The sequence below is a fragment of the Misgurnus anguillicaudatus genome, chromosome 23 (genome assembly GCF_027580225.2).
Source record: "Misgurnus anguillicaudatus chromosome 23, ASM2758022v2, whole genome shotgun sequence".
Classification (NCBI taxonomy): domain Eukaryota; kingdom Metazoa; phylum Chordata; class Actinopteri; order Cypriniformes; family Cobitidae; genus Misgurnus; species Misgurnus anguillicaudatus.
In genome coordinates, this window is record NC_073359.2 from 31,722,691 (window position 1) to 31,746,649 (window position 23,959).

At 36.5% G+C, this 23,959-nt stretch overlaps 1 protein-coding gene across 1 annotated transcript in view; it reads left to right on the forward strand.

Annotated features, from left to right (window-relative positions):
- The first annotated feature begins 1,083 nt into the window (after positions 1–1,083).
- The window catches only part of LOC141359458 (uncharacterized), an 86,954-nt gene continuing 64,078 nt past the window's right edge, over positions 1,084–23,959 (forward strand). Inside the window, exons 1-2 of the mRNA XM_073861946.1 lie at positions 1,084–1,167; positions 9,190–9,519. Coding sequence (XP_073718047.1) covers positions 1,110–1,167; positions 9,190–9,519 — 388 coding nt within the window. The 5' untranslated portion in view covers positions 1,084–1,109. The remainder of the gene's footprint in view (positions 1,168–9,189; positions 9,520–23,959) is intronic.

A 23,959-nucleotide genomic window follows, 5' to 3' on the forward strand; every position in this document is an offset into this window, starting at 1 on the left:
AGCCAATCACAGTGTGTATAAATGTAAATTTTTGGTGTTTACTGTCAGTATCTTTTAGCTGATTCCAGTTACGCGTTTGTCTGCCATTGTTTCATGGGAAATAGTGTGTGAGCGAGTGTACATTGAATGTACCCTCAAAATCAGAGTGCATTGTGGGTGAACGAATAAAAAGTAGTGAACAAATGTAGGGAATGGCCGACACCCAACAAGTACACTATATAGTGGATAGGGAGCGGTTTTGGACACAGCTGAAGAGCTTGTAATGTAGTGAATAATGGTACTTCTTCTTTTTTAAATTTTGGCGGGAGAATTATGGCGGCCGCCACTACTGTCCTGGAGTGAGATCATATTCTTAACAGAAAAACTAATAATAACTACAGAAATTAAATTATTTTCATTTAACCATCAGTTTTAAAATGTAAAGCTTTATTTATCTGCTGTACAACATTAAATAGTGAAAGTGACAAGCTCGTCAACGCATACTTGAAATGTGACCTCTGCATTTAACCTATCCCAATGAACTCGCTACAACTGCCCCACCAATAGGTTCTTAAGATTTAATACAACTGAAATTTGAAAGACTGTAAGAAGATAAAAATGACTTTACATTGTGTGTAATGTAATCTTGTGCTCTTCACACACGCACACGCACACGCACACGCACACACACACACACACACACACACACACACACACACACACACACACACACACACGTTGGCATATGTGGTTTGGGGTTTACCGGGACAATTCCATAGACGCAATGCATTTTCTACTATACAAACTGTTATATTCTATTCCAGTCCTCAGTCCTTAACCCCAATGTCACAAAAACCTGTTGCCAGTCTTCTATGAAAAATTACAATTTAGTATGTTTTTTTGCTGTTCATTTTATAGGGACACTTCCTGTGTCCCCGCAAACCATGGTTATAGTATAGTAAACATGTCATTATACACTATTCATGTCCACGTAAACCACATACACACAAGCGCACACACAACCAGACACACACACACGCTAAACTGAAAGTATGAAGCACATGAAGACTAAGAGAGAGCTCACAGAGACGTCTTCATCTCATTCACTGCAGACAACAACACAACACCTGATGAAGAAAATTGTTCTCATGTTTGTTTATTTCTCTTTGTGTTTCTGCTGTCTGACAGGTGAGTTATTAACATATTTTATATCATATTTAGGAGCAGTTAATCCAGAATAATAATGATCTGATACTTAGATATGGACTTTTTTTTAAATGTCTGATATAATACATCTGCATTTATGTCTGTAAACTTGTATAAATTATATAAGCAAAAATTATATTTATCTAAATACTGCTTTCAGTATGCATTTCTAATAAATATCATTGTTTGTGAATATATGAAATAAATGCACTAAAATAAGAAATAGTTTTTCATGCTGTAACTTAAAGGTTACAAAATCATGTTGGTATGTGAATAAACCGCAACACGAGCTTCTGTAAATTTGTGTGATCACTTGTCTTATAGAAGTCTTTAACACCCAAACCATCTCTGCTGCATAGTTGCATTTTTTCCCAGTTGATGTAGTTAGTGGTTACTTTTATTTCTGGTGCTATGGCATTTCTGTGCGGTGTTGGAGATGTTAGCATGTCTCTAATAAGGTCGCTCACAAAGATGATCACTGCAAGATCTAATGCGTTGTGTCTTATGCCCCTTGTTCACCAGAAAGAACCAGGTGCTGGTTTAGAACTAGTGTGGTTTTGTCATTTTGAGGTTGGTGCGACTGGCGAGCCCTCCCTGATAGCATACACTGTAAAAAAATTGCTGTAATTATGCAGCTGGTTGCCAGTAACTTACTGTAGAAGATAAAGACTGAAAATGTGTAATGTTCATTTAACTTTAAACAAACTGTTGCAAGTAAATAACATAAATATAAAATCTACAGTAAGTTACTGGCAGCTAGTTGCCAGTAATACCCAGTAATACTGTAATTTCTACAGAATTTTTTACAGTGTACATACATCTCGAAAACGTCTATTTGATGTATTATTTTTGATTGTTTGCTCATATATTCTAGATTCAACTTTCAATTTCTCTGAGGCATTTTCTAGATGTCATAAAGACATATTGAAGATGTCTGCAAGATGTTTTTGATTTAATAGGTATGTAAAACAGATGTTACACTCCAGATGTATTCCAGGGGCCTCTTTCATACAAGTGATGTATCCTATTATAAAATTTTGATCTATAAAAACACGTTTTAGACAGAGATACAATGCCTTGCAAACATATTCATACCCACTGAACTTTTCCACATTTTGACATGTTACAACAACAAAGAAAAGTGTATTTTACTGGGATTTTACGAAATAAACCAAAACAAAGTGGCACAAACTTGTAAAGTGGAATGAAAATGATAAATGGTGTCTAATTTCTTTTTTTTTCAAATAAATATCTGAAAAGTGTGGCATGCATTTGTAATCAACCCCCTTTACTCCGATACCCCTAACTAAAATTCAGTAAAACCAACTGCCTTCAGAAGTCACATAATTAATAAATAAAGTGCACCTGTGTGTAATTTAATCTCAGTATAAATACAGCTGTTCTCTGAAGCCCTCTGAAGTGTATTCACTGCAAAAATGACTTTATTACTTAGTATTTTTGTCTTGTTTTCAGTAGAAATATCTAAAAATTGTCTTTTCTTGATAAGCAAAATGACCTAAGAAGATAATACTAGTTTTTAGACAAAAAATATACAATGTAAGTCAATTTGTGCTTAAAACAAGCAAAAATAACTGCCAATGGGGTGAGAAAATTTTACTTGAATTAAGGGGTTAAGAAAAAGAAATCTTATTTTAAAAAAAAATTCTCACCCAATTGGCAGATAATTTTGCTTGTTTTAAGTACAATTTTACAATTTTTTTATTATTTATCTTAAAACTAGACTTATTTACTTAGGTAATTTTGCTCATCAAGAAAAAGCATCTTAATTTAAGAATTTTTAGATATTTCTACTGAAAACAAGACAAAAATACTAAGTAAGAAAGTCATTTTTTGCAGTGTTGGAGATTATTTGTAAACAAACGCAATCATGAAGACGAAAGGACACACCAGACTGGTCAGTCATAAAGATGTGGAGAAGTTTAAAGCAGGGTTAGGATATAAATTAATATCCCAAGCCTTGAACATCTCACAGAGCACTGTACCATCCATCATCTGGAAATGGAAAGAGTATGGCACAACTGCAAGCCTACCAAGACATGGCAGTCCTCCTAAACTGACAGGCAGTGCAAGGAGAGCATTAATCAGAGAAGCATTCTAGAGGCCCATGGTAACCCTGGACAAGCTGCAGAGATCCACAGCTCAGGTGGGAGAATCTTTTCACAGGACAACTATTAGTCGTGCACTCCACAAATCTGGTCTTTATAGAAGAGTGGCAAGAAGAAAGCAAGCAATAAGAAATCCTGTTTGCAGTTTGCGACAAGCCATGTGGGAGACACAGCACGCATGTGGATAAAGGTGCTCTTGTCAGATGAGACCAAAATTTAACTTTTGGGCCTAAATTCAAAATGTTATGTGTGGCGGAAACCTAACACTGCACAAACACCATCCATGGTGGCGGCAACATCATGTTGTGGGGATGCCTTTCTTCTGCAGGGACAGGGACGTTGGTCAGAGTTGATGGGAAGATGGATGGAGCCAAAGACAGGGCAATCTTAGATGAAAACCTGTTAGAGTCTGCAAAAAACTTGAGACTGGGGCGAAGGTTCACCTTCCAGCAAGACAATGACCCTAAACATACAGCCAGAGCTACAATGGAGTGGTTTAGATCAAAGCATATTCATGTGTGTAAAGGGAATAGATATAATCCCCATCCATCTGTAGGCCCAATGACGGTAACCAACGGCATGGCGAAAGATTCTAGCGCGTTCGGTCTTTTCCATCGCTTGCAGATGACGTTTTGGCATTACGCAATTTGGTATTATTATCTGACTCCAAAGATAAAGTTAAAGGAACAGTAGGATTGTGGCCAAAACTGGTATTGCAATCACAAAACTTGTGGCTAAAACTGGTACTGCAATCACACAACTGGTGGCCAGTTCACAACATGACAACATAAACATCAGTTGAGGGCTGCAACTCCACTTTTTAAATGACAATATCCTGGCCAGACCACTGTTGTCAGTGATACAAGTATTTGAAATGAAAATGATTTCTTAATGTCTAGTGACATATCAAGGCCATTTTATGATTAATTTATATACATTTCTTACATACTGTTCCTTTAATATAAATCGGATTGATAATTACTTTTAACAGTTGCAGAATTTGGGTGGATGTTTGGTTATTCTAAATTTAGCCCTACTTGCTATTGCATCTGTTCGTTCGGCTACATATGTCGCTTTGGAAATTATTAAATTATTTTTAATAATCATGCGGGCCCACGATCACAATCGAACCAGGCTTGGTCCGCTGCTAGAGGTTTGACCATAGAAGGCCGCTGTTCCTCACCTGTTCCTCACAGAATGAACCTGCCAGAACTGAACCCAGCAACGGTGTTGGGGTCAGCTACTACACCTCCTGCTTGGGTTTTTCTGCCCATTGCAGTATGCCCAGTTCCGTACTGGCTGAGGGGGCAAGTACATTCAGCACTCTTCGCTGATCTCTGGAGAGCCATCAACCTGCCGGATCCAGTCTACAGGTTGCCGCCGTGCTCAGCCAGTTTCTTGGATTGGCCACCGTCATGTTTGGGCCCAGTGTTTCCGCTATATACATTCTACCGTGGCGGGCCGCCGCGCATAAAACATCCCCGCCACGCCTGCGGTTGTGGATAGAAGGGATACAGCAAACGAAATCTCGCCAGATGCGCACTGTTTTATCCTAATCCTTCACCCAAACCCAACTCTAAACACAAAATTCACACGATTGTAGGATGTATTTGTATCTTATTTAGCCAGACTAGAGCCGCTGTTTTCATCCTAATAATCCTACCTCCAAATCTAATCCTTAACTTTTCGGCATTTTCTGTATCCCTTCTAGACAAAACCCACAGCGGCAGCTCGCAAAATAAAGCTACCGAAATGTCCGACCTGCCAGACTGGCTGTCTTAGAAATAAATTATTTTCTGGATTCGCGTTCACTCGTTTATAAATAAATCTCCTAAAATATCCTATAATTTCCTCCCTGGGTTTAGTTTCATGCACAAATAGATTTAAATCAACAGATGATGATTAGGCTACGTCTCTGTTTTGAGAAATAATAATAAAATAAATAAGCCTATACGAAATACGCTACACTTAAATAATTATTAAATTGACAAAACGAATAAAAAAGTATTTGAGTTAGTTCTTTTTTGTGACTCTCTAAAACCAAAGCAGCAGATCGAAGGCACGTCATGTTTTTAATGATTTTAAATAAGCACAAGCTTTTCTCCTTATTGTGAGTTTACACAAATAAAAATACATCATTTGAAGTTTCGAATGTTGTTTTACTTGTATCTTTATGACTATAAATTTAGGGTAATTTAAGGTGCAAGGTAATCACGCATATGATGTTCACCGGCGCATATACACGGACGCAGCGCAGGGCTGCGAGAAAAGACATGATTAAACTTTCGATTTAACATATTAGGAGTTTTTTGGACATTCATTTGTAATCACTGTACTCATATAATCAACTTATCAGGTCATTAGTTATTCAGAATATAGACTACAAGCGCAGCGCGCTGCTGACCGCTCAGCTGTCAATCTTCCGTTCTTCGACACTCACATTAAGTTACACATTAAATGTTAAGATATTTGTCCAAAAACAAAAATCTAAATACTGAATACTGCTCATATGCGACTGAAAGACATTAATAGTCGAATCTGTTTGTAAGGAAACTTACATTATTCCCGTGGGAAGAGAAGAACGTTGGTAATAAAACTTGAGGCAGACTGTAACCCAGCTAACAGAAAAAAGTTCTAAGAACGTTCCCTGAAAGTTTTTAACGTTCCCAAAAACGTTCTGCCAACGTTAAAAGTGTCCAGTTTTCTTGACGTTCTAAGAACGTTTTTGTGTTGTCTCAACGTTAGAGGAATGTTACATTTGACCATTTTTAAACGTTATGACAATGTCATGTTTTAATGTTCACAGTCACACAATGTTTAAAACAACAACTGTTTATTATATTGACTTCTTTGATTGTTATGTAAATGATAGAGAAACATTGCATTTTATTATATTTATTTTTTATATTTATATTATTCTATTATATTTATTATATATTATATATTTATTATATATTATATATCTATTATATGTAAGTTTAGATGTTGATGTTTTGTTTAATTTTAAGTCACCATTATTGTGATTAGTGTTCATTTTAGTTGGGCTCTTGAGCCTTGTCCTTTGCTTGCTAGTTTTTTCCCTGGCTGTGTCAACCTTTTGTTAATACACCACATTTGTTATGAACATGTTAAGTTAGTAGTGTAATTCTGTGGTGTGGTGGTTGGTACATAATGATAAAAAATCATTCCTAATTAATTTACTAATCAAAAGTTTATTTTCTGTCAATAATGTAAATGAGATCCAGCACTTTCAGAGCAGTTTGTCATTAAGGAGATTAAGAAACTTTGGACAAAAAATATCTGCTGTATAATTGGGACGCATAAACATCAAGAATCAGACTATGAATCTCAACCATGGTGACAAAGAAAATTGGAAAAAAAATCTTTATTTATCCATGCTGCAGTGCATGCTGGGAGTCCTGAATGAGATTTGTAATTTGTTAATACCCAGCATGCATTGCAGCATGAAGTTTTTCATTTAATTGTCGCCGTGGTTGGGATTCGTGGTCTGGTTCTTGATGTTTGTGCGTCCCAATTGAATAGCGGATGTTTTTTGTCCAAAGTTTCTAAAACTCCTTAATGACAAACTGCTGTGAAAGCGCTGGATCTCATTTACATTTTTGACAGAAAATAAACTTTTGATTAGTAAATTAATTAGGAATGATTTTTTGCCATTGTGTGCCGGCCACCACACCGCAGAGTTGCACTATTAACTTGACATGTTCTTAACAAATGTGGTGTATTAACAAAAAGTTAACACAACCAGGGAAAAAACCAGCAAGCAAAAGACAAGGCTCAAGAGCCCAACCAAAACGAACACCAATCACAACAATGGCGACCCAAAATTAAACAAAACATCAACATCCAAACCCACATATAATAGATATATAACACACAATAAATACATAATATATAATAAATATAATAGAATAATATAAATATAAAAAATAAATATAATAAAATGCAATGTTTCTCTATCATTTACATAACAATTAAACAAGGCAATATAATAAACAGCTGTTGTTTCAAACACTGTGTGAACATCAAAACACGACACCGTCACAACGTCTAAAAATGGCAAAATGCAACATTCCTCCAACGCTGAGACAACACAAAAACGCTCCCAGAACGCCAAGAAAACCGGACACTTTTAACGTTGGCAGAACGTTTTTGGGAACGTTAAAAACTTTCAGGGAACGTTCTTAGAACTTTTTTCTGTTAGCTGGGAAGACTGTTTTATCTGTTTTCAGACGAAACGGCAGGGTTGGGGTACCTGCGGGTGAACCGCATAATATTGGATGTAACGGGTGTAATAATAGGCTATTCACGTGTCATTTGCGTTGTAGATGCAGGTCGGGACTCAATAGACAAGAGTAAAATGCGGGTCTAACATCCAAGACCAAAATTCGACTCGTTTTTAAATGGCCCGTGCTTATTTGTGTTTAAGATCTGTCTGAAGACCGTTAAAGGTTTCTATTTAGCTGCGCGATTTGCGTGAGACCGGGTCGGATAACTGATGATGTCGGATAACTGGTCGGGTGTTCGGTCAATCACAGCGGTGCGGATTATCAAACAGGACTGTGCGTGACTTTGCAACAGCTCTGTAACGCTAAACATGAGCACGAACTTGCATGCACACTACATTAAAACTACAATGAAATATCCCAACTAGCTATATAACGTATTTTTAAGAAAATATGGTTTAGATCAAACATAGAAAAGCAATATGCTATAAATATAAGGAAAAGTAAATGACAGCATGAAAATGATAAAAAAAACATGTTAGTTTACTGTAGCCTATATTCTACATAAAAAAAAATGTACATTTATAATCATCATGGGCGCCCCCTGCCGCCACAGCTGGAAAAAATCCTAGAGGAAACACTGGGGCCTGTTAACAGGATGCCCGGTCCCGAGTCCGCCACCTCACTTGCTACTCCTCTGCCCGTTGCCTTCCAGCCCGCGCCGTCGACCCGTCCCGCGCTGCCAGAAACTGAGCAGCCGAAGCCAGTGAGGTCTGCGTGGCCAAAGCTGCGCCCTCGCCCCGCACCCCCTTGGACTGTATTGTCTAGAATATCCTGTGGACTCGTGTGTCTGATTTAGTTTTGTATTATTTTATCTTGTTTTTTTCAGCACCTTTTGTTATTTTATATTTTGATGTGTTCATAGTCATGCCTTCTTGTTTATCTGTCATGTTTTTCTTGTCTTGTGTGTTCCCTTTTGGGATGCCAGGTTGGGTCCCTTGAGGGAGGGGTACTGTCAGGATCCTGGCTTGGAGTCTGGTGCTGTATTTGTATTTAGTCATGGTGGCAGGGTTCTGGCAGTGCTAGGCTTTATGTGGAAAGCATCTTTTGCAGCGATTTTTGTGTGAGCATATCAGTGAACACCCCTGACCACTTGGTGAGTTTCACGTCTTTGTAAATGAAAGTTTAAGGCATTTTAGGAAGGATTGTTCCAGTGCACCTATATAGCCATTATAGAGGTGGGAGGTGATACAACAAATACCTGAAAATTCTCGGGGCAGCCACATACGTATGTCGAAATTTCAGTCAAAACCGTCCTATTTCATCTTAAACAATTTGAAAACAGGGCTTTAAGTGTAAAATACCAAACTTGTCCTTTAAAGAAACACACACAAAACAGCACATTTTTCATTGCAGCCACAAATGGCTATGTTCAACATTGTATAATGAAAGATTTGGGGTGTATTTTGAACTGAAACTTTACAGACACATTCTAAGGAAACCAGAGATTTTTATATTGCTTAAAACACCTACGTTAGAGGCCTTTAAAACTACTGCTAAATTTTCAAGCTTTAATAGACGAACTTAAATTGACTGAATAATTTAATGTGTGTTAATCTGTTTGTGTTCTTCAGGTGTGTTTGGTGATGAAGTGAAGTCAGTGTCAGTGATGGAGGGAGATTCTGTTACTCTACACAGTAATCTTACTGAGATACAGAGTAAAGATGTGATTGAGTGGAGATTTGGACTTCAACAGATTCGTATAGCTGAGGTCAATAAAGAGGCCAATAGAGTCTCAATATATGATGATGTTCTTGATGGGAGATTCAGGGACAGACTGAAGCTGAACACTCAGACTGGAGATCTCACCATCTTAAACGTCACAACTCAACATGCTGGAATTTATCAATTAAACATCAGAAGCAACAGAATGAGCACTTACCTATTCAATGTTACTTTATATGGTGAGTAAAGATTCTTTTGATATATTAACTATTACTTATCAGTGTAAACCAATTTATTAGTGTTTGGGAGAGAATATAAATAATTTTATGCACTTAATTTGCCATTCCAGGTTAAAATCTATTTTATTTATGATTCAAAATGACTTAAGACATTAATCACTAACAGTCCCTTTCACACATACCGTCTTTACTGGTAATTTACTGGTAAATTGCAATTTACAGCCCATGTGTGAACAGAACCTTTCCGGTAAATCAGTGCTCCAAATTTACCAGTAAGACAGACAGTAACCAGTAAGACGGGCCAATCAGAACGTTTTTAATAATAATAATAATACCTTACATTTATATAGCGCTTTTCTCAGTACTCAAAGCGCTTTACATATGAACGGGGGAATCTCCTGAACCACCACCTGGATGATGCGACGCCAGCCATATTGCGCCAGAATGCCCAACACACACCAACTTATTAGTGGAGAGGAGACCGAGTGATATAGACAATTAGTATATATGGGGATGATTAGTAGGACAATGGGTAAGTTTGGCCAGAATGGCGGGGCACACCCCTACTCTTTTTCGAATTACATCCTGGGATTTTTAACGACCACAAAGAGTCACCTAAGTTAAACGTCTGATCCGAAGGACTTTTGACCGTATAGTGTCCCCGTCACTATACTGGGGTGTTAGGACCCACAAAGACAACAGGGTGAGCACCCCCTGCTGGTCTCACTAACACCTCTAAAAAGGTGAAAGATAAAGACAAGAATTAACTTTACATTTAACAAACAGCAAGAATTCCTTTAATGCCCTCAATTTTGTGGTTTACTCACTGCACTGTTAAAAATAAACCGTACATTTTACGGTAGAAAACCGGCGGCTGCGGTTGCCATTTTGATTTATGACATCAGATCAAACAGAGTTGAACCGAAGAAAAGATCACCATCAGACTATTAGGGATGAAACATATGGTCTCTGATTGATTCACTTGGTGACTGATTTTTTTTCTCCTGTTCATTAAAACAAATGAGTGTAAAAGAATCATTAATTTTAGTCATTACGCAAACGCGATTGCAATGTTACTGTGCTAATAACGAAACAGCGCCACCACAGTGGCTTAATGCCAGTGGTCCGTCTACAAATTCTTTTTGCAGAAAAACCCTGATAACTTAGGATTCCTCTTAAATACCCTCAACTTTTCACAGATTTAGGAGCTAGTTTCAGTGGTAAAACACTTTGTTGAATTCTCTTAGAGCAAAAATGTATGCGTTCCAAAATTAGCCCTGCTGGGGAAACTACCATAGACCATGGTCATACAAGCAAGACCAGCATATGTTGTGTATTGGTGCCCATTATTTTAAAGCGTTTATTCTATATCAGCAAGTTGAGAGCTACTTATAGTCTTAAGATGTTTTGGGACCACAGGCCCAGACTTTTGATTTGCTTAATAATTATATATATTTATTTACTTTTATAGCTAATTAATATTTGCTTTGATTCTTATTTCTGTTTATTCTTTCATGTTTTCCAGCTCGTCTGCATGTTCCTGTCATCTATAGTAACTGCCCAAAAAACTCTTCATCGGCCTCACAAAGAGTGTTGTTATTGTGTTCAGTGTTGAATGTGAGAGATGTGAGTCTGTCCTGGTACAAAGGAAACAGTTTATTGTCCATCATCAGTGTGTCTGATCTCAACATCAGACTCTCTTTAGAGGTAGATTATCATGATAACAACACATACAGCTGTGTACTCAACAATACCATCACAAACCAAACTCAACATCTCAACATCACTCATCTCTGTCAGACATGTTAGTGTTTGTTTACTGAGCTGATCTCAGATCAGTCTGACTGATTCATATGCAGTAATGATATTCAATGATCTAAAATTGAATGCAATTACTAATGTGTCTTGTTATTCATTACAGGTCTCACTGGAGATAACATAATTCTGATCTCTCGAATTGTGTTTGCTGTTGTTCCTGGAATTGTGATGATTGTAGTTGCAGTTCTGTTATTCTGCATCTACAGGAAACGCAGAAAAACACATCAACAAGCTAAATGTCAGCTAGTACTAATAAATAATATGTGACAAAAGTCTTTTCTTTATTTGCAGTTTTCTACATAAAATCATCTTACATAATGTAAAGAACATTCAAGAATATATAATCTTGATATCTTTAATATTGAGTAAGATCATGTCAAAAATTTAACTTTGATCATCATAAGATTATGAGACTTGAATGTGGTCAGAAATACTAACAATACATTTGTGAAAAAACTGATCAAGTTAAGAGTTTCTGTTTCTTATGTTTTTATTTTTCTGTGTTGTTCATTCAGACCAATGAAGAGGAGAAGAGTTAAGGAGATGCTACATTCAATAGAAGACAAATGCATAATGCGGTGAGATCAATCTTTATTGTTTATATCTAAAATATATAAACAAATCTGAAGTGCAAATACTAGTCTGAACACAATATGATGTCATTCAATTCAATTACATTTTATTTATGTAGCGCTTTTCACAATTGGTAATTGTTTCAAAGCAGCTTTACATTAAAAGAAGCAGGGGAAACACAGAAAAATCGACAGACAAGAAAAGTAGCAAAATACAGCGGCTATGCATAAACTTTACAAGTGAGCGTATTAATAATGTATCGTATACAAGAGGGTGATAAGTTAAGCCAAAGTCAGCTGACTTCCATGGGGTTGAAAAAAACCCCTAGGAGAAAAACCTCTGGGAGGAACAAAAAGTCCTAGGAGGAAAAAACCCTTATTATAAATATATATATTTATTTATTGATGTTATATATATATATTTACATGGGATGTAAACGGTTATGTAAACAGATAAGGAGATTTAACAGATTAGTGGTGTGTTGACTTCCACGGCAGCTGGAACTGGGTCTGGTTGTCTCAATGTCTTCGGGTTTGAGGACAAGATAGAGAGAGAGAAACAAAATCCTATTAGCGTAGGGGTCGTTTGCATGTAATGCAAGTGTCACACAGTGTTGTGTTTTAATATATGCTCGGTTCCAGACAGGCTAGTTATTGCAGCATAAGTAAATTACCCAGACGAGTTATGTGAATGCTTTGTTCCATACAAGCTAACTATTGCAAGATAAGTATAATTTACTAGACAAATTATGTGAATGTTTTGTTAAAGAAAAAAGTCTTAAATTTAGATTTAAAGTGATCGACTCAGTTGGCAAATCATTCCAGAGCTTAGGGGCTAAGTAGGAAGAGGATCTACCACCTTTAGACACTTTTGATATTCTAGGGATAGTTAAGAGACCAGAATTTTGCGATCGCAATGTACGCGGTGGATTGTATTCTGAAATTAATTTTCTAAGATATGTAGGTGCTAGGCCATTTAAGGCTTTGTAGGCGATTAATAGTATTTTAAATTGTATGTGATATTTGACTGGTAGCCAGTGTAAAGATGCCAAAATTGGGCTTATGACATCACAAATATGCTAATTAGAATTTAGCCTCATCCAGCACCATAGCCTCACAAAATTATGTGAGAAACACTTCAGAAGGAGGTGACTGATTTTACTAAAGCCCTACTTATTGGCACAAGATCTGTAATACTGCCAAAACCATTGCTCATTAACATAGGTGTATAATGATGAAGATCAGATGATGTATCAGTTTCGTGGAAGTTACTGCTTGTTAACATGTATGTAACATGTATTTAGTTACTATTTTAACTTGTTATAATGTAAAAAACTTTACAGTTTTTCCTGAACAGTGTTTGTGCATAATATTATAGTGTTTATTATTTGAAACATCTGCCCTCTCCCCCTCAAAAATCTGTTACCCCTCTATCATCATATTCATAAGCAAAACTACAGGTCATTCATCATGTATTAAATAATATTAATAGACAGCTGTATACAATTATTAAAAAGACTGTGAACAAAATATAAAAAGTCATAGTAAAAAAATATATATATATATATATATATATATATATTATTATATATATATTATTAATTATATATATATTATTTTTTCACCGAATGCTTGTGACACTTTAATAGCTTTGTTTCTGGGTTAACCACCTGATGTGGAAAGAAATGTGGCTTTGTTCTTTTGTTAAGCAGGAAGGATATGTTTGTGTTTAACTATTACTGGCTGTTTGTGGTTCTGTGCATATGAAGAGTGTGTGTGTTTGTCGGTTTTTTGTGTGTGACAGGATGTTCCTCCGCTGCCTTGACAATATTTCCACTTAATGTTTGACAAATAAAATCAAACTATGATTTAACTGTGAGCTGTGTATTAATGTGAAATATTCAGATTTATATTCAAAGAATTTTGCATGACATCAGGGCCATGCACATTTATTGTTTTGCCAATTTTATTATGAGCCTGTTGCAGATATAATGTATATTAACGAACACTGAAAAAAATTATTTAAGCTACATTTAAACAAAAGTTTTTATTTTATTTTTTTATTTTTTTAATTGTAGCTTAAATAAATTGATTGCAACCACTTACCTTAAAAAAATTTAGTAAATTGAATATATCATTTTTTTCAGTGCATACATGCCCCAGATATGCAGCTAATATAAAAGTTTTTTACACAACATAAAATGATAAAATGCTTGTAAATGGTTTAAGTACTTGTTTGTCCAGCAAAATGCACTCCATTGTTTGCAGTACCCAGAACACTGGTTATTGACATCTGCCAACTCTTTCACTTTATTTAGTCAGTGGTCTCTTGTTCTGGCGTGGCCAGTTATGTGGTGTTTCCACAACATTTTTTGTAGTTTTGGTCGATCAGTGCATGACAGAGACACATTTCCGTTTTAAACCATCTCTTTTGTCCACTTGTTTCAACCGCTTCTGACCTGAATACTTTGAGGTCATGGTCTATGGGCGAGTTGCTAAACACGAGCTAATAAAAAACGACTCCAATTAATGTTAATCTTGTTCCTTGTGCAAATAATTCAAGTTATATATATTTGTTTTATATAAGTTATTATATTTATATATTTTATATAAGTTATTTATAATAAGTGAAGTTTACTGTTTGGTGCTATAATGTCAGACTCATTTTGGATAATAAAGTGTATTGTTAAATACCCTGTCTATATTACATATTTTTCTCATGTCAATATAAGTGTTTGATTACCACATTTGAGTGATCATTGCAAACAATGTATTTATTTATATGATATATTCTGTTAATGTATAGTGTGTATTGTACAGTACCAGTCAAACATTTGGGCACACTTACAATTTGTGTGCCTAAAGATTTAACTGTATGGTATGATATTACGTCACAATATTCTTTGTGTGTATATTATAGCACAATACACATATACATATTGTACTATAATATACACACAATGAATATTGGTGACTTTTTTACTCCCTAATATCTGTATCGGCATCACCCCTCCTCCCAAAAAAATAAAACATATTGGTCGGGCTCTACAAATATGTATAGCCTACTGGGAAAAAGTAGTTTAATGAAGTATTTATTAAGAAATAATAATTAAGCCATTTCAAGTGTGTGTAAAATGAATTGTATTAACTATTAATAATTGTTTCAATATTTTTGCAGGTCTTAGCTGTCAGAAGTCCTTAGAAATCCCTCCACAGAAGAAGTCTGCTATGTCAAAGCTATTTTTTTCACCTGACAAGACAAAAGTTGCATGAGAGCATGTTACGAAACTGGCAAAACAACGTGCAAAGTGAGAGAGCAAGAGCTCTCTCTCTCTCTCTCTCTCTTGTTTTGACATTGTTTTTGCCGCAGACCCTGACTTGCAAATGAAAATGTTAACAAACTAATCTTCTTGCAAAAAACTTGAAGAAAAATATCAAATACACAGGAAAATCCCCAGTGTTAAATTAACTCTACCAGTGTTAAATCAACACTATTTGGTGTTTATATAATCCACACTAAGATCGGTGTTAAAAAAGGCTGGTGTTAAAAATATAACTCTGAATCAGTGTTAAAGTTAATGAGATAATGAAGTGATGATTAAGACATTAATGGTGAACACCTGCTGGTCATTCAAATCAATTACATTTTGGACATTTTCCTGTCTCTAAGTTTTTATTTTGATGACTCGTTTTCTGGAGAAAGTACTAAGATAATAAAGACAAATTATTAAATGCAATAAATGAATACTGTTGGGTGTATGACTCCAAAAGCTTTCACGTTTGCCTCTCTATCAGCATCTCCGTTTTAAAATAAAAAGATCACTTGCTGAGTGATTTTCTAATTGGATAACATTAACTTCTAAACAGCTGTCAGAACAAAATACAAGTGCTCAACTATTCCAGCATCCACACGCGTGATTTAGTAGACAAATCTTCTTTCTGATGTGATGTCTCACAAGTCAAATAGACATTTATCACAAAATGTATCACATTAAATCTTAAGTTTGTGTTTGTTATGAGTTCATTTGAAGTCACCATTATTGTGATTAGTGTTTCCTTTAGTTAGGCATTTGTCCTTTGATCTCCTCTGATCTAACTCTCCTCTTTTAGCAATAGCAACAATGTTTTAGTAAAACCACTTGTTCATTGCTTCATGTAGAGGGAAAACCTTCCAGACCTTCTCAGTTTATTTTTATTATATTCTACTCTACAAATCATTGAAACATTTAATCACAAATTAATTATAAAGAAACAGGCATATAGAAAAGCTCTATGCAAATGACATTGTATTGAATGAGACTGCTGTAATGCTTTAGTGTTTTTTTTTTGTTGTTGTTGTTTGTTGTTTGCTTAAGAGAGACTTCATGATTTCTGATACAAATCTCAACAATGGTGACAGTTAATGGTAAGAAAGTTGGTTAATTTTTGTCATGTTGCAATGCATGATGGGATTTATGAATGAGTTTTCTACAATCCTGGTACCCAGCATGCATTGCGGCATGAAGTTTTGTTGTTGATTGTCACCATGATTGTGTTTTATAGGCTGATTGTTGATGTCTCAGTGTGTCTGACTTACACCGCAGATTAGATTTGGGTAAACAATATTTAACTCTTCAGGGTATGTGGACTTATATAGCACTGTTGGATTTCATGGGAGCCTCACAGGGTTGACAGAACATAAATTAAACACTTATATTTAGTGATTACTTTTTTATGATATCATTGAATCCCAAGACTTATACTTTCTTACTAATTAACATAGTATAAGTTATAGACTTCACTTCTCTCATCTTCCTCTGCTTTAACAGATGTGTTTTATAAACACACTGCCACAATTAGCAGAAGAAAGCTAACACCAAACTTCAAGACCCAGGTACCCAACTAAAGGAAACACTAATCGGAGTAATGGTGACTTACTTTATTAACCAGATTTTCAGCAGTTCTTTAGAAGTTCAACCTATCATCCATGTAACTCTGGAAGCAAGTTGTAATTTTAGTTTTCAAACAGAGATATAGTGTTCATTTAACTATGGTGATTTCATCTATTGCATTTAACAATTTGGCTTTCTTCCTCATTTTAGTATTACTTTCTCCAGAAAAAGAGTGAACAAAATAAACATTTTAAGACAGGAACAATTCCAAAATTGAGTTGATTTGACACGGAATGACCAGCAGGTGTTCACTATTAATGACTCAATAACTTCATTATCCTATTAACTTTAACACTGATTTAGTGTTTTTTTAACACCAATCTTGGTGTGGATTATATAAACACCGAGCAGTGTTAATTTAACACTGGGGATTTTACTGTGTAGAATAAAAAAGTGACCAAGTGTTCTAAGCTATTTTATGTACATAATTTAATAAGCTAAAATGTTAAGTTACAATAAAAACTGCTTAGTTTCTGTATTTGTAAAGAACCCTGTTGTGATCAAAATGTTAGTTGTTTGTAACCCAATAAATTTTTATTCTTTGAATTTAACAGCAGCCTTTTTTCCTCCAAACATTTAGATACCGCACTGAAACCGCGACCACTAAACGGATACATACCAAACCGTGGGTAATTTGAACCCTACATTTTCTAGTAAAAATGTAGGAACTGAACTGCACTGTGCTGTGATCCGTCGACCTGAGCTGATTATAAAATGTGGCGTGAAAACACTTAAGATTAGAGCCCGACCGATAAAGGCTTTTAAAAGGCCGATACCGATACAAATGTTTGATGGTTTTAAAATCCGATATTCCGATTTATCGGCCGATATTTTTTTTACTTATTTCAGGAACGCGCAACAAAACATCTTTTAATTGTTATTCAAGCAATGTATGTCTCGTGACCAACTCACCATGAACTCCCTTAACCGTTGTTCTCTCTGCCCAACTCTGGCTGGATCAGCAGGTTGCAGGAAGTTTGACGCGTTATACACGAGTGTTGCCAACAGGGAGGTTGTAGAGTGCCCTCTGGTGGACAAACTATTCAACGGCAACACTCATGGTTGAAGGCTGTTTCGTCCGTTTTTTTTTTTTATATTCATTTACCTGCCATTATAAATGCAGATACAGATAGTTTGGAAAATGCCTAATATCGGCTGATAATATCAGCCTGCCGATATATCGGTTGGGCTCTACTGAAGATCACTAATTGGTAGGAGAGAATAATCACTATCAGCATCTTCGATAAAAGGCAAAATTAGCTTTACTTTGTGCATGCACTTCATCAAGCAAACCTGTTTGTTGTAAGTTCCCAAACTCCCTTTAGATTAAAAAACACAATATCAGTGTTTTGGTTGCAGTTTGTGGCGACGCGCACGTCCGCATGTATGCACAGCCTTTATTCAACTTAACAACAGAGCACGTTGACTGACGCAATGGGTGTTTATACAGAAACTATCATGTGAGACAGAGGTAGTGATAAACACGATGTGCAAACATATATTTGTTGTGGTCAATTTTAATTTTGTGGTGGACTGAAAAATAAATGAATGTATGGGAAACACTGCATTACAACAATGCTCGCTCCCACTTTTTGTACGACGTCACAGCAGTAGGCAGCGCAAATATAACGACACACCTATAATCCTATAATGGCCATTACAGGCCAAGAAGAATGACCTTGGTATGAAAACTGAGAATAAAAGGAGGTTTTGATTTGGTCCACAGCATTTCTCCTTATTAAAAACCCTGTTATGGTCATCCTAAGGCCTAGGGTGGCCATAAATTCCTTAAGAAACAGCAATGGCACTGTCGGTTAAAACAAGGAACAAATGTTTACACTTTCACCCACACAAAATGGACTTCATTGCATTGTTAATTACATCTTTGTGGTATGAAATGGTTTACATCATCACAGTTATTAACATATGAACGAATGCATACATGATACAGTAGCATCAAGTTTACTTAATACATTTAGTACAATGTCAATGGGTTCTTTCTGATATGAACATCCAATCACAACCCAGCAACGGGACAGCGCCAATATGCAAACTCATAGCTGAAAGAGATAAATGTACCCTTTCCAAAGAAATGTTTTGTTCTGAGTTTCCAGCTCGAGTGCTGAAGCATTACAGTAATGCACCATGCTCTGAGTCTCCATGAAAAACTGTAAATACCAAGAAAAGTTACAGCAGAAGTTACTAAGAAAGCTGCATCTATTTTTATATCATTATCTCACATCTCAGTCACAAGTGCTGTAACTTCCTAAGAAGAACACATCCTATTTAAGTCTGTCAGTATTTGTGTCAAATTCAAATAATTTGAAATTATTTACTGCAAGTTGCAATAGTTCACTTTGTTAATGGGAGAGTAAAGGATTAAGGAATTTTCAATCTCTGCTATTTTAAGTCGTTTATTTACATGCTTATGCATTTTATCCTAAGCGACTTACATTACATTCAAGCTAAAAAATTCTTAAGTTAGCAGTATGCATTGTTTCCTGTGATCAAATACGTGAACTTTGCTTTGCTAACACTGTTCTAACCACCGAGCCACAACAACACAACAACTACACGGTCGAAACATTTGCAAGGAAGTGCGATAGACACTCGTTGCATGCAATCTTGCATGCAAACTGTTTAATTCAGTACTGCCATATAAAACAACACCTGAACAGTATGTAAAATTCACCAACCAGAAATATACAAAAGCAAAACGCAACACGCACAATATTGCAGCAATAATATTAATTCACATCACTAAAGCATCATTTATAGTAAAACAGTGACAAGGACCTTTAATTTGCAAAATATACACTTTAATTTAACTACAGTTTTGAATGTTTGTTTCAAAATACTCAGACATCACAGGCACAAATTAAATCTTGAGATAACCAAGGCTGTGAAGGATACATCTAGGGATCATTGGTTTCAGAGGGGGAAAAGGCCAGGTTTGGAGGCTTGTACTGTATGTGAAGAAGCCTTCAAAGTGGGACAGCCTTCGTCACAGCCTCTATGTTAGGAGACCCCCGGTGTATGTCTATGTCTATGTATACAGTATATAATTTATTATAATATGTGCAGTTTTGGGGTGTGTCCTTCAAAATGCAAATGAGCTGAAGAAATGCAAACAGTGATCACCATTATGGTGGTTTGTTGAAATCCAAACTCAATTGTACTGTCAATTATTTTTTATAATCTCTCGCTCACTCTGCACTATATAGCAGTACTGTGGTTGGATAGCGCAGATTGAAGGGGCGGTATTATCTCCATCTGACATCACGAAAGGAGCCAAATTTCAATGAGATTTTTTTAAACATGCTTGCAGAGAATTTGGGTTGTTCTTTTTCAAGGTTGATAGAAGCACTGGGGACCCTATTATAACACTTATTTAAATATGGAAAAGTTATATTTTCATATAACAAAAAAGTATATTTCCTTTGATTTTGTAAAAATATTAAAAAAGGGAACAGAGTTGGATTCAGGCAATAATTACTTCTGAATGCATGAGTTTGCATTTAACCCTATAGTGAACACACAAACTCAGCAGCGAGCAGCTATCACTTTAGCATATATAAACTACTGTTGGACAGATCAATCTTTGTAAAGTAATAAATAGCCTACAAATAAACAAAAAATATTAAATAGAAATGTTTTAAACGAGTTTTACAATACAGTTAGTTTACTTTTATACAGGAGCGAAAAAACTCTATTAAACCCATTAAGTGTGTCTATGATGTTTTTCGGCAAGTTGATGTTTTTTGTCTTAAATCTTTTTGTTCAGTCAGTCTCAGTAGATTTTCCTAATTTTAAATGTCTTACTTTGTAATTTTGTCACTCAGTCTGATCACACCAATTTACTTTAATTTTAGCAGTTTGCTTTCGTCAGTTATACCCATAGACAGTAAAAGAAAGGTTTTACCTCAGTTTCCTTGACTAATGAAGCCATGCTGCAGGATGTTGTGCTACGGCGATGAAGTGACGTCAAAGTGTGACTGCGCCGATGAGCGCATGCGCCTGGTCCCTTTAGCCGAAATGCGTCTACATCTTCAAGCAACACTATGTAGTTTCCATGTAAAAATGACTTACAGCTCCCCCATGTGGTTGAAAAGCGCAACAGTGCCTGGTATCAGACACTCTTCTGCAGGCAGGGGGAGGGGCGGGGCTGTGTGCTCTACCCTCCACCGCCACTTTCAGAGAGTGCTTGTTGCAGCTAGGAGGCTACTCAGGTTGCAACAACAGTACAATTTGTCCAGTTAAAAGTTGTTCTATCACTGAAATAACTTTAGAGACATTATTTAAAGGTAAAAAAACTTCTTAGTGTTGCTTTAATAAATTTAATTAATAATTAATAAATACATTTGACATTAATATCAACTTCCTCGAATTGAACAACATTCACAACATATTAACACATTACATTGACACTAAATTAAAACAAAGTTTAAAGACTCTATTTAAAGTAGATTTTATTTATACATACATAAAGCAGTAGTAGAGCGCCATCTTGTGTCCAGTAGCAGATAATATTAACCTTTACAGCTCAATAATAGATGTATATAGACAAGTTTCCCAGGTGAAATAGGCGGGCCGCCATTAGCCTTTCACTCTGCCAACGACTTCCTGTTGTGTCTGCCAAGCACTTCCGGTTAGCGAGTTATAGCATCTTTTACTGTCTTTGGTTAGCGTGCAGAAAAAGTAAACTATGGATGGTGTTACATGCCGACATGGCTCCAGGACATATTGTGCTGTTCGCGGTTGCAACAACTCATGGCGATTGCTGAATGTTTGGTTAAAAGGAGCAACAACAAACCACAGCCTCATGCCAAACAGCATATCAAGTGAATGAGAGTCAGAGGTGGGTAATCCATGCGCCACGAGCAAAAATCCTCTCCAGTATTTTGTTTCAATCACCTGGATTTGCTAATTAGCACAGTTTTTCAGCAGGAGGTAACCTCCTGACTCGTTGGTGTTTTAAGCCCTCAACGAAGCCTTCAAGGCACTCCCCGTGCCCCGAGTGTTTCAGTTAATCGCAGCGCTGGTGCTGGATGTCGGGCCTTCCGCCAGCTTCTGGCGGTTTGAGCTCACCGCTGGTCAGGTGAGCAGCGCAGACATGGCAAGACAGGAACGCGACTGAACTAGAACCCAGCTCGAAATGCCTCGAGCATCCAATTGACATGTTTCCACGTGTCTGTGGCACGAGTTTCTTTTTCGTGCCAGTTTCACGTATTGGTTACTCAACAGTTTTTCCTATTTTCTTACCATTGTAGCTTGGGATTGGGGTTAAAACAACCTTCTGTTACATAAAAAGACATCCTAACCCAACTCTAACCCCTAGCGAAAACAGTTTAAAATTCTGACAAACAAAAATATAAACCAATACTAAACATGACATCCGCATTTATACCAAACCCAACTTTATCCTCACGTGAAAACCGTTTCAAAATCAGTCAAAAACCACAAATCTAACGCCAATCCCAAGCAACAAGGGTTTGAAAAAAGAAAAAAAATTGTGAAAATTGTGGACACGTGAAAACGCTGAAACACGTCACTTAAACGCTCGAAACACCTCGAGCCGAACTCAAACACAGCCACACCCCCATCCCACCACATCTGCGCTACCCACCCGACCAACGGCGAGCCCGAACCGCCAGAAGCCGGCGGAAGGCCCGACACCCAGCACCAGTGCTGTGACCGGCTGAAACGCCCGGGGGCGTGGAGTGCCTTCCAGGCAGCGCTTCCTTGAAGGCTTCGTTGAGGGCTTAAAACACCAACGAGTCAGGAGGCCACCCCCCGCCGAAAAACTGCGCCAACCAGCAAATCCAGGTGACCGGAACAAAACACTGGAGAGGACCCCCACTCATGGCACATGGATTTTACACCTCTGACTGTCAAACACCCCTGCATTCTGCTCTCACTGTAAACACCTTGCTGTTGTCTTAAAAGTAACTCTAAAAGTAAAAGTAACTCGCAGTGTATGCAAAGTGTCTCTCTTCCTATCAGCGTCGAACAACAAGCATTTAAAATGCTAGGCAGGAAGGCTAGAGGGGATTACTTTTTATTTTTATTTTATTTTTATTTTTAGTTACCTTACTTGGATGCGGAATGGACAAAACACCATTTTTAACAAGATTTTCGGTCGAATGTTGCCATTCCAAAGCCATTTTTACACCACTACTCAGCCTGCGCAGGAAGTTCTTGGCAGAAACAGGAAGTAAACCGGAAGTGCCCAGGAAACTTGTCTATAAACTGATACGAATCATCAGAATAGCATAAGTAAATATAATTCTGTCTCTTAACAAGTAATAATTAATCACTGACTAGAATAAAATCAGATCTCATCCTTAAGAGACACGTTTTGCTTGTTACATCAGTTAATAAATACACAACACAAACAATGGCACTTGAAAACATAATCATATTTGTAAATGTAAGTACAGCAGAGTCATTTGTTTTATTTATTAGACAGACTGGTTTTACACTTTACAAATGCTGGGTTATTTTCAAAAAGTAAAAGTTGGATCAACTTAAAAAAAATAAGCAACAATTTCCCCTTCCCAAAAGTTTTAGATGTTTCCTTATTTAAAACACCTGATTCAACTTATCAGCTTCCTTCCAAAATGGTAAACATGTCTACCTAACAAGCTGATGAGTTAAATCAGGTGTGTCAAATACGGAGACATCCAAAACCCCTTTGGAGGGGGTCCTCGAGGACCAGGATTGGGAAGCACTGGTTTTATTGAGAACTGACACAGCAAAAAACAAGATGGATTACTGTGCCATCTTGTGGCTATCCAATGTCAATTTATTTCTACAGCACTATTAAAAAGAACAATTGTTGACCAATGTAAGGTACCACCCATCAGCCCAACGACGGAATCCAATAGCCTGGCGAAGGGATTTTGTGTTCTCGTTTTCCTTTAGCACTTCTAGAATAATAATTCAATTTATTAGATTTCAAATGTATTTCTTTGACCTCTGTGGTTAAATTATAATCTGACTCCAATTTAGAAAATACCAAAAATATTCTAATGCTGATCACAATTTATATTCACTATTATTATATTTTTAAGGCGGAGTGCACAATGTTTGAAAACCGATTTGGAAAAGGAGACGGGC